Source organism: Protopterus annectens, chromosome 9.part0 (genome assembly GCF_019279795.1).
Source record: "Protopterus annectens isolate FY-2018-M chromosome 9.part0, PAN1.0, whole genome shotgun sequence".
NCBI lineage: Eukaryota > Metazoa > Chordata > Ceratodontiformes > Protopteridae > Protopterus > Protopterus annectens.
This window is the reverse complement of record NC_056743.1, coordinates 1,463,268,908-1,463,281,591: the sequence shown is the minus strand read 5'-3', so window position 1 is coordinate 1,463,281,591 and position 12,684 is coordinate 1,463,268,908. Positions and strand designations below refer to the sequence as shown.

General features: G+C 38.2%; 1 protein-coding gene across 1 annotated transcript in view; it reads right to left on the bottom strand.

Annotated features, from left to right (window-relative positions):
* Positions 1-235: 235 nt before the first annotated feature.
* Positions 236-12,684, bottom strand: part of LOC122810701 (adhesion G protein-coupled receptor E1-like) — a 497,749-nt gene continuing 485,300 nt past the window's right edge. The window contains exons 8-10 of the mRNA XM_044082266.1: positions 11,257-11,339; positions 568-757; positions 236-240 (exon numbers count right to left, since the gene is read on the bottom strand). Of these exons, the coding sequence (XP_043938201.1) occupies positions 236-240; positions 568-757; positions 11,257-11,339 (278 nt within the window). The remainder of the gene's footprint in view (positions 241-567; positions 758-11,256; positions 11,340-12,684) is intronic.

Below are 12,684 nucleotides of genomic sequence, written 5' to 3'. Positions count from 1 at the left end.
ACCTTGTTGTCAGATGTGCAAATGAGATTGGAATCATCTGCGTATTGTATTAGGATGGCTTATTGTGTGGAAGTATAGAGGGTATTGCTGAAAATGTTAAAGAGGAGGGGACCAAGGATAGAGCCATGTGGTACACTGGTGGTGACTGGTAGTTATCTGAATGTTAACATATTAAGAGAAATATGAAAATTATTACAATACAAATAAACACTATACACATAATATTCAGTATCTCTTAAGCTGTATTAGACAGAGATCAAATATCAGTACAATTGTGTTTACCATGATGTATGCTTTAAGATGAAATCTTTTTATACCCTGTATGTAGCAAGGTTCTGGAATTATTAAAGCAAATAAGAACACGCATATTTGATGCTTACAAGCATCAGTAGGAGGTAACTGCAGAAACAGATGGAGGTGCACTCAACTGTAATCAAAGATTCATAGAGTAGAACAGTTTTGTCATTAATATGATTTGCAGAGTTACTGAGTTAGGTGAAAACTGAATTTTAAAGTAACATTTTTTTTGTGTAAAATTGCTACCATATATATGCACAATCAGTTTACCTGTTTCGTTTGTATGATGGTATTTGGTTTCTCCCTGTGTTCCACTTGAATTCATTGCTGACCATGCGTCATGCAAGGCTTTTTTTTCCACAGACTGTAACAGTGATGTTATTTCCTTTCGTTGTTCTTCTCTCTGTGTCTCAGTGCTTGAGTTATTCTGTCCAACTGCGAATATTTTTTCAACTAAATTCTGTAAAGTAAATGCATATACAAACATTGCCATAGCAATAGATATTATCTCCCATAGTACTGTCATAGAGAAAATCCAACAGATAAAATCATAATCCATCTATTATATTGCCTATTAAGCTGTACAGAATTCATCTTTTTTTCTAAATGTATGGCAGACATTAAGAGTTCACAAAATATGCATATCCTTGTTAAGGCTCTTTCAAATAAAGCAGCTTTTTATATGAGTTGACAGCAGAAGAAAATATACCTTTGTTTAATCAAGCTTGTCCTCTGTTTCCAAATCCAGGCTTCATTTTGTTTAGTTTATGTACCATAGGACTTATCTTTATTACCACCTAAGATGCAATATTGATAAGGAGGCTGGATGGAAGGAGGGGATGATGCTTACAGTGTGAAACAATATAGACTGTACATCAATTATTAAACAGAGCAGGACACTACAGGAAGTATGGTCAGTAAAAAATTATCATTTTGTGAAAGTGAATTTAAATACAGCGCATAGAGAAAACTAGTAGGACCAGATAATGCTAGGATTAAACCAGAACAGTGCTGGGGAAAGAGACAGAAACAGACAGACAGGCATATATATATCTATATATATATATATATATATATATATATATATATATATATATATATATATATATATATATATATATATATATATATATATATATATATATATATATATATATATATGTAGAGAGCGAGAGAGGCTATTTTATTTAACTGAGGAGAAAATATTGTCTTAGAAGACATAAAAATAAGCAGTATGGTACGATGGCTAATATGGAATGGTAGGACCCAGGCAACAAGCTGATACATAGGTAACATTTATGGGGTTCCTAGTAAAATGTCATCACACATAGCGTAAAGTGCTAACACACCAAAAAAAAAAAAAAGAAAAATGCAGGAAAAGAGACCATTTCAAATATTGCTCTTCTATTATAAACTAGTTATTTTGCAAAGGGTAAGCTGTTCTGCACCCCCATATGTGGAGCAGAAGGCCCCCAACGCACAAACTTATATATATATATATATATATATATATATATATATATATATATATATATATATAGGTTACGTTCAGAATCTTGAAGTCCAAAACGAAATCCTGAACGGAGATTGGCATACAGCGTGGACTGGGATATTTCCCTTGTCCTCGCTGTAGTGCGATCTCGGAGTTGGTATATTTAAGTAGGGGGGGGTGGGTGCAGGGGGGCTTGCCCCCCTGCATACGCTTGTTTTTTATGTGTTTAGTGGTGTTTCAGGAGAGGGTTCACAATTTCAGGATTCCAAGATCTCGAGATTCTGAAATTGATGTTCTGAAACTCGAGATTTTGGGATTTCGAAATTTAGACGTGAACCTATATATATATATATATATATATATATATATATATATACATATATATACATATATATATATATATATATATATATATATATATATATATATATACACGTGTGTGTGTTTTGTGTGTGTGTGTGTGTGTGTGTGTGTGTGTATACCCACAAACACACACACACATATATATAGAGAAAGATTATTTATATATATATATATATATATATATATAGATAGATAGATAGATATCAATATATGCATGCATATATATGTATGCATGTATTTGTGTATGTATATAGTAACTCAAAGATCGTCATACATTAGAGAAAAGGTAATATCCCAAGAAATGATCATCTCAGACTAGATATAGGCAAGTCCATTTTATTTCCAGAATCACTGAAGCAGGTCCAGCCATTTCAAATGGTTACTGCCTATGGACCTAATAGTGACACTGACAGATTTCTAACACTATTTTTTCTTAATAGTGGACTAGTTGGTGGAGGTGCTAAAAGTCTTTGAAAGTGACTTAAGTGTTATGATGAGCCAGAAAAATACTTTTGGGATGATGTTGGCCAGTTTAAATGAAGACAGTGAAGGAGCCTGAGGAGAAAATGGAAGTCAGAGAGTGAACAGATAGTTGGAGGAACATAAAAGAAAGCACGAGATAGTTTAGATTTACACATGACAGCCACAACTAGACCATAAGCCTGGATTAGTTTATAATCAAAGGATGGGATGCAATATAATTCAGGGGAAGTGGAGATGAAAATTCCTGTCCATCTTTCAGTGATAATGTAAACAGAGGAGACAGTAAGTGGAGTTGGAGCATAGGACACTGGTGAAATGATTTAAATGAAGAAAACAAAAGATGACAGAATAAAATGTGACTCAGATGATGGATGAGAAAAAGGATTGGAAAGAGGAGGGGAGGGGTAGAAGGTATGGTGAGACAGACTGAAGGCCACACTGAGCAGTTTGCTGAGGAGTGAAACAGGTTAAGAAAGGAGAAAATTATCAGAATTTCAAAACACCTGCTAAAATACCAAAGTATATTGTGAAGGTTGCTAAGAGGAGCAAGAGAATGACAGAAGAGCAGGGATGAGGTATGGGAACCAGTGATGCTGTCCAGTACTGAGTGACACAAGAGCAGGGATGAGGTATGGGAACCAGTGATGCTGTCCAGTACTGAGTGACACAAGAGCAGGGATGAGGTATGGGAACCAGTGATGCTGTCCAGTACTGAGTGACACAAGAGCAGGGATGAGGTATGGGAACCAGTGATGCTGTCCAGTACTGAGTGACACAAGAGCAGGGATGTGGTATGGGAACCAGTGATGCTGTCCAGTACTGAGTGACACAAGAGCAGGGATGAGGTATGGGAACCAGTTATGCTGTCCAGTACTGAGTGACAGAAGTGCCGGGATGAGGTATGGGAACCAGTGATGCTGTCCAGTACTGAGTGATACAAGAGCAGGGATGAGGTATGGGAACCAGTGATGCTGTCCAGTACTGAGTGACACAAGAGCAGGGATGAGGTATGGGAACCAGTGATGCTGTCCAGTACTGAGTGACAGAAGAGCCGGGATGAGGTATGGGAACCAGTGATGCTGTCCAGTACTGAGTGACAGAAGAGCCGGGATGAGGTATGGGAACCAGTGATGCTGTCCAGTACTGAGTGACAGAAGAGCCGGGATGAGGTATGGGAACCAGTGATGCTGTCCAGTACTGAGTGATACAAGAGCAGGGATGAGGTATGGGAACCTGTGATGCTGTCCAGTACTGAGTGACAGAAGAGCCGGGATGAGGTATGGGAACCAGTGATGCTGTCCAGTACTGAGTGATACAAGAGCAGGGATGAGGTATGGGAACCAGTGATGCTGTCCAGTACTGAGTGACAGAAGAGCCGGGATGAGGTATGGGAACCAGTGATGCTGTCCAGTACTGAGTGACAGAAGAGATAGGGATGAGGTATGGGAACCAGTGATGCTGTCCAAAAGAGATAGGGATGAGGTATGGGAACCAGTGATGCTGTCCAGTACTGAGTGACACAAGAGCAGGGATGAGGTATGGGAACCAGTGATGCTGTCCAGTACTGAGTGACAGAAGAGCTAGGGATGAGGTATGGGAACCAGTGATGCTGTCCAGTACTGAGTGACAGAAGAGCCGGGATGAGGTATGGCAACCAGTGATGCTGTCCAGTACTGAGTGATACAAGAGCAGGGATGAGGTATGGGAACCAGTGATGCTGTCCAGTACTGAGTGACACAAGAGCAGGGATGAGGTATGGGAACCAGTGATGCTGTCCAGTACTGAGTGACAGAAGAGCAGGGATGAGGTATGGGAACCAGTGATGCTGTCCAGTACTGAGTGACAGAAGAGCCGGGATGAGGTATGGCAACCAGTGATGCTGTCCAGTACTGAGTGACAGAAGAGCCGGGATGAGGTATGGCAACCAGTGATGCTGTCCAGTACTGAGTGACAGAAGTGCCGGGATGAGGTATGGGAACCAGTGATGCTGTCCAGTACTGAGTGACAGAAGTGCCGGGATGAGGTATGGGAACCAGTGATGCTGTCCAGTACTGAGGCTGGCTGGCTGTATACAGACAATGGATTTCTGGTGACTGCAGGGAAATAAGGCCACTAACAGCCTTGTGTGCAGGTTAAGGAGGGAAGTGATGGTGAGAAGGATAAGGGGCAGTGAGAGCAATATGAAATGATGATGACATGATTTAAGCCACTGTCAGGTGATCCTATACACACCTATAAAGGACAGATATGTAGGAGAGATATGACTGCTCTCCCACTGTTAGGTGATCCTATGCACACATATAAAGGACAGATAGGTAGGAGAAATATGCCTGTTCTGTAACTGTCAGGTGATACTATACACACACCTCTAAAGGACAGATAGGTAGGAGAGGCATGACTGCTCTGCCACTAGAGACATAATGTTTCAAGATATTCAGACATGAAAGGATTCAGACATTCAACTAAAATATAAGGGCAGAGGAGATGAGGCTATCCATCTGATGGAGTTGGAAGGAGGATGGGCTCCCGATGGCTTCCAGCTGAATTATAGCAGAGAAGAAGACAGGATGTAGAGGAGATCTTGGTGGATTAGCTTATTATTATTATTAGCTAGAGGAGGAAAGAAGAGTTCCTTGTTGTATGTAACTGGCCACCCTAATTTTTTACCTAAGAAAGATAGGTATGGCAAAGATAACTGAAATGTTGAAATGTACATACCTATTTCACAGATTAATCTGCATATTTGTTATCCCCTTACATCATTCCACTGGCCTAGCACCCCAATATTCCATTCCCACTGTGGGACTACCAATTGATCTCCTAACCCCCACCCTGCTGCGGTCGGTCTTGAATCCAAAGTGAACCCTTGATCTATCCAAGGGTTTTCTTTGTATTCCCTATCCACTCAACCCTCCCTCACAGTAACATGGTTACATGCAAGGGGTGGACATGTAATGGGGATGTTGTGGTGTATCACCCTGGCTATGTAGCAGCTCAGCTATGTCTGCCACCTACCTCATTTTTGGACAGAATCTCCTCCCATGACAACCCCATGCTACACCAGGATCACTCCAGAAAGACACCCATGTTGCTGTGGTCTCCCTAGAACAGGCATTCTCATTGATTTCTGCTGCTCTGTCATTTACCTGAGCTGCTAATCGATCCTGGGTGTACTGCGTCATAGCCAGGGTTTTATCCCTCTATGCCACTAGAGCAGCTTCATTTATTCTGTGGGTATAAAGCATTTCCAAAACATCATTAAAGAGATTGGAAGGATAGTTACCAATCTTCTTTCCATTCAGAAAAGAATGCAGATGACTAATATCTGAGAGCCCCCAAATGTTTTTCTTAAGATGGGTGAAGCAGGAAAAGAATTACTGTGCTTGCATGGTGCTCCATTGACATAACATCATTTGGAATGATGAATCAAAACATTCTGTGGCAGGTGCCAAGAAAGAATGTAAGGTATTATGAACGCTTCAAACTGCAAAAACTACAAAGAGTGAAAATTATCAGGTTGGGGGACAATACTTTGACTGCACAAATTAAACTCAAGGGTTACTTAAAATGGCTAGGTTCAATAAACGTAATATAAAACATACAGCAGCCAGGGTAATGGAACCTGAAAAAACACAACATTGTAGGCTGCACAGATATGGAGGTGACATACTTGCATAAACTAAAACAGTGTACTGATCTTTGGCCAAACAGCTGGTCAGCTTTACAAACAAATAAGCAACGGTAGATGCAGCTGCTACTGAAATTTCATCTCTAGCATTTGTGTTTTTTTGATATGCTAAAAGGATCAATGCTTTAGAACAAAAATATTTTTGAATGTACTCAATGTGGTTGGTTATAATAAAAGACACATACTTTCTAAGAGAGCTCATGATCTTATACTTCAAAAAATCAAGTAAAAACTCAATCAGCAAAAAAATGAAATATATTGAAGATCAACTTGCTTTTCTGATCAGTGATCCACCAAACACTAAAATAAAGAGTTTTATTTCATAATAAAATATTTCATTAGTCAGAGTTGCACAGTTTCGAAAATGGTTCTGCTCAGACATGGCTGCATTCCTCCTTTTGCTGAAGCTGCAGTGAAGTTTAATTACAGCGGGTGAAATCTTGATTCTATGCAAGTGGTAGTTGTAAGATGTTGCCACATTTACAGAATGATCATAACTCTTTGATACTTCACTTGAGAACATTTAAATGCTCTCTCTCAACTATAATTAATTATCTGCTACATTGCAAAGCATTCCCTTTAGGCAAACATAGTAATCCGTGCTCTGCCAAGGCATATGTTTCTCATTTAATTTCATCCAAAATACATGTTGTCTCAGCACAACCATCAGAATGTTGTTATTTTGGGGTATCCCCAGCATCATCCTACTGCATCCTATTCCAGTATTCAATGTCTATTTCTTGGGTCTACCAGATGTCTCCTTATTACGCATAGATTCCCACAATGGCGCTGGTGCAGATCGTAAAAATACCTGGGGGTCTATCTGTCTCACCATCTGCTGGGGTTTTTCATGCAATGTTCTGACCTGCTTCCTACCTCCCCTGTGGTCTCTTGGTAATGTTTATAGGGTAAGCATGGAGTGAAGACATGTTGACATATCATCTTGCCTCCACAGGAGCTCAATGTCCACATCCTAATCCTCATAGGACTATGCCTTCTTCCTCATACCTTCCAAACCTCCACTGAGGATGTTGTGCAGGGAACAGCCATGAGACCACCCTACCTCCTGAGATGGCAACATCTATCCCTCCCTGTTTCTCTGTCAGTTGCCTGAGCCACTAATCAAACCTGGATCAGATGGGCTGCACTCAGGGCTTTATCTCACTATACCACCAGAGCAGCCAGAAGCTTGTTAGTTAACTCCTGAGTTCTGGCTAAAAATGGCTATAGCTCATCCTTCAGTATTATCATAGCACCAAATGACTACAGAATAAGAAACTAGGCATGGCAACAGAAGGTCAGACAGCTTTACTTTATCCTACACCTTGTTTTTACATTCAATTAACATGAAGTATAGATCACATTTTTATTTCCACTAACTAAAAAATGCAGCATGGTTGCACTGTATTCTTTTGGCAGAATCTGCTATATTATACAAACCAGTTTCTAGCATGATATGTAGTATTGTCAATTACTTCTAAATACCACATTTTCAGTTGTACTTTTAGTGGGTCTATATTATATTCTCAAAGCCGACAATGTCGAATCTGACATTGTCGACACAGGAATATAGAACCATTTCTCAGAGATGCCATTAAAAATACTTTAAAAAAAAAAGAAAAATTAAAGCCTACCATGACTACCCCTGACATGCTACTTGGTAAATATCTCAAAACACTGCTGAGGCTATTGCATATCCAGTCTCAATTCTAATAAATCGATTCTTATCCGAAAACAAAGACCCCTCACAATGGAAAAAAAAACATTCATTATTCCACTGCACATTGGCAGAATCAGTAGAGGTCTTTGAAAGTAAAGGCCCATTGCCATTTTATTTCCCATATCAAAATATTAGAAAAATGTATAATGAACAAATTCTGAACAATCTGATAGATAACCAATGTTTGTCTTCAACTAAACATGGCTTTTATCCTCATCACAGCACAACTACTGCTTTGTAATTATTGTTAATACTGTTAACACACATAGAAATAGAAGAAACCTAGTCTCCACCATCTTCCTAGATTTCTTTCAAAAGCTTTTAATACTGTTTTCCTCCAGAAACTCTTACATAAACTTTCATCCATAGGGATCACCAACTTTTCACTTCAGTGGTACAATAGCTACCTCTAAGAGTACGAGCAGTGAAATGGAGAAATGATTTCTCCGCCTTCTCGACAGTAACTATTGGTGTCTCATAAGTATCTACATTAGGCCCCTTACTCTTTAACATATTCATCAATTACCTATACACTGCTATAAGAAATGGTACCCTAGTTTCATTTGTTAATGACTTGACCCTAATCTGTTCTGCCATATCTCTTTCTAAACTCCAAGACCATATACAGCAATCCTTTTTATTGCTTGAAACAGAACTATATAATTCACAACTACTTCTAACCCCCCAAACAAACAAACAAAAAATAAAACAAAACCTAAATTACTGCTCTTTACTCCAAAACACATCTCTACGAGAAAAACATTACTCACAGTCATCTCTGCCAACAGCACCATGATAGAACAAGTAAACCATTCAAACTTTCTGGGTGTCATCATAGCTGACAAGTTGAAATTTGACCACAGTGTATCACACTTGGTTAAAAACAATCATCAAAAACTAGGTAGGTTATACAGCATAAACTTTACCCAGAAGATGTATAGCCTCCATTTTTCTACTTCCACCTCTCATCTACAGTGCCTGAACTGGATGAACCTTCAAGTCTGACAACTGCCCGAATACCCAAATTTGTAGAAAACTGTATCAATAGAACATACCACTGGTTAGCACTCAGAGAATTAAACTGGTTAGACCTATCACATCACCTAGCTCTTTCTCCACTAACTACATTACACCGGCTTCTCTGTAAACCAGAAAACTGCCCATCCCTTAACTATTTGATACACCATGACTTTCTCAATAGAATTTTGCACTCTGGGGAAAAATCACTAATTGCTAAAACCAACTCATCAAATACCACACATTCAAACAGTGTAGCTAAACTATTAAACCACAAAACACTACCACTGAAATTCACTCCAAATGTACATTTATTTAAAACACAGTTAAAAATAAACCTATCAAATCAATGGATCAATTCCTGTATATCTCCAGGACAATTACAGCTGTAATACTCAGCCTGATACATTGTCAAACCAGTTCTCTTCCTTCAGAATGCTATGCCCCACAAACAGTCTCTACCTTGATACATTGTCAAACCAGTTCTCTTCATTCAGAATGCTATGCCCCACAAAGTCTCCACCAATACTTGAATAGTTTGACTAGCAACTTTGAGCCATATACATAGTTTATGTGACTCTGACCCCCCAACGTTTACATTTCTAATATAAACCTAATGACAGGTATATATTATTGTCTCTGAAACTGGTTAATACTCTACCTCTGAACTACAGTATTAACATTTTGTGGCCTACCATGTTCCTTCCCTCACTTCTATTTCTTTGAACTTCTAAGCAGCGATCACAATATCTGTTATCTATTTGACAAACCCACTAATACACCTCTTTAAATACTCAATGTTCAGCATCTTCTAAATGCACAAGTATCTTTTTACTGTAATAGTTGTTTTTTTCATGTGAATGAGATCTAATAAACACATGCATATATAATTGTTAATATATATATTACTTTATGACATAGCTCTCAACCTTCCATCTCCAAAATGAGGAACACTAGCCCTCATAATGTGGAACAAATAGGCAAATTGTGGAACTTATACTAATGGCTTACTAACAACGTCAACTAGGAAGGTCACAGGTGGTTAAAATATGCTGGTTTTACTTATAAAGAAGATATTTTAATGAATTAATATGATTAATTTCTATTTAGCATGGATTTCACTTAAATAAATTCCTTACACTTAATGTGTGAAAGACTCTTTCAATGTGGAACTTTGAGGAACTTCGAGGAACATGAACTTTTTAAGACTCCAAATGAGGTACGTTCCTCGTAATGAGGTACACTTGAGAGGTATGCTTTATGTCTGCTCATGCAATTAATGAATGCCTGTTTAAAATGTTTGCAATATGATGGAGCTTTACTACCCAGGTCTCCACTGAAAAGGGATTTTTGACTAAAGCCAGTTCAATAAACTTGGTAAACAAAAGCAAAATAAATTAACAAATAAAAGAAACTTTCTGGGCTCCCATAAGTATTAGTGAAATTCTTTAGGTGACAGTATGTTTACTAAAAGTTAGAGCTGTACAAATTCACTTCATTTGTGCAAATTTGTCAGCATTGCTTCACTTGCAGCTTCATGTGTATTGACTTTCCTTCATACTACAGGTCAAGATATACTATAATATGTATCTGTTTAAACTTTTCAGTGCTTATTGTTTGGGTGCAGAATGGATACAAATGGACTTTGGAGGGTTAAAACCAAATAAAGTAAGTTTTTTTTTTATTATTTACTTACTTACAGTATTTAGCTACTTAAATACTTAGTTACAAAATATATTTATTTTAAAAATAAATAAATATTATGAAATACATATATCTGCTGCTGCAGATTTTAGGTAATATCTTAAACAACATCTACCTGATTAACTTCCTAGTCACATATATAACTAAAGTTCAACTCCACAATATCACAAATCTATCTGTCAACATCAAAAACTACAGCATGATTTGATATTAGTGTAAATCCATGATTCAGGGCAAACACATTTCTTTTATGCTTTTTTAGTGTTATTAAACACACCATTTTATAAACTATTATGTGACTTTGGTTTCCTAACTAGCTATATCTCATTGAATTCCATTTTTTATCCTACATTCACTGATCCAAACCCAACAGATTTTCTCACTAAAATACTCTTCCTGAAATCATATTATATTAACTAGTATATGAGTAAGTGTGCTTATGAATATTTATTTCAATATGGCAAGATTTCATGGCTGAAATAAAATCGTTACCTGACTTTCAACAAATATGTCATTTGAAGTAGGACACTGTGGAATATTTGGATCCTGTCTTTGGCAGCAATGGCATGGATTTCCTACAAACACAAACATTTTATTTCATTAGGTCATTTAATCGGTCATTACTACAACCATACATTACATAAGCTAACAATATCATGATATCACACTCATGCTCAAGTTTCAGCATAATTAATTGAAGAAAAAACAATCATGGGGGAAGTCCAACTCAGAATATGAGCACATGAGCACACACTGCATAGGTAGGTTAAATATATTTCTAAATGCTATCTAGATTCACACAGAACAACACGGCTCAGGCGTGCAGTCCATATATGTAAATATGAGCATCTACAGTGCAGTTCAATGAGCTACAGAGATGTTAGAGAAGAATGAACTGCAAACACTAAGTAATGACTAGATTCCATAAATCTTGGGATAACTTCAATACTCTGATATCCTTTAATGCTATTCTGATGGTAAATCCTAACTTTACCCCTGGTATGGCATCACACTAGTGGCAAAGTGTGACTTACCAAACACTACCTGAATGCTTTACACATAATGCAGAAAGGTCCCATATAAGTTACTCTTGATAACCATAGCCTGTATACTGACAAAGCCATTGAGTAACCACTCAGATGCTCCAGTGTTGGCCTGCCCTGACACTGCCACCTATATGACATATGATGGTTCATGCATGATAGGTAAAATGTCTGTCATATATGCATTTTGACATCTGAAAATCCAAGCTTCACATGCTATGGGGTTGCACTGAGTAGTTCCTCAGGCAGTATTTTGTCCAGACAGGACAATTCATAGAAAACAATGATTATGCACTTGTGCAGTCCTCATCTACCTATTCAAGGCCTGCAATCCAATTTCACCTGTATGATAGAAGCATATTGCAGGCATTTAGGATGTATACCACATAATGCCTGTAGTACTAGTTGTGACCCAAAGGTGGAACTATTCCTGTACTGCAGTGGTGCCTGCACTTACATAGGCAGCTCCAATTCTTTGACATTTTGCATTCGCATTCTACACCATTTTAAAAGTTCCGAGTGCTGCAGTGTAGTGAGGTCAACATCCATTGGTAGTGAGGCCAATTTCAATTACAGAATTTCATACCCAGAGCTGGTGTTAGCATTTTGGGGCCCCCAGCAAGTGTCAAGTTGGGGGTCCCTGGACGGTTCCAGTATGTGTCACCTTTTCACTGCCACCCCCCCAAGCAATCTTTAAGTTCATGCTGCAGAGTTTTAGGAATCGTATAGATAAACTAACTGTAGCTACAATACTCTTACATTTTGATAAGCTTGTGTATCACACTGTGTTGACTACTCTTATTGAGACATTTACTGTGACTGGCATTTAGCTGCAATGATGACACATTTTAACAACCCAGTGTATAGAGGTGGTCTT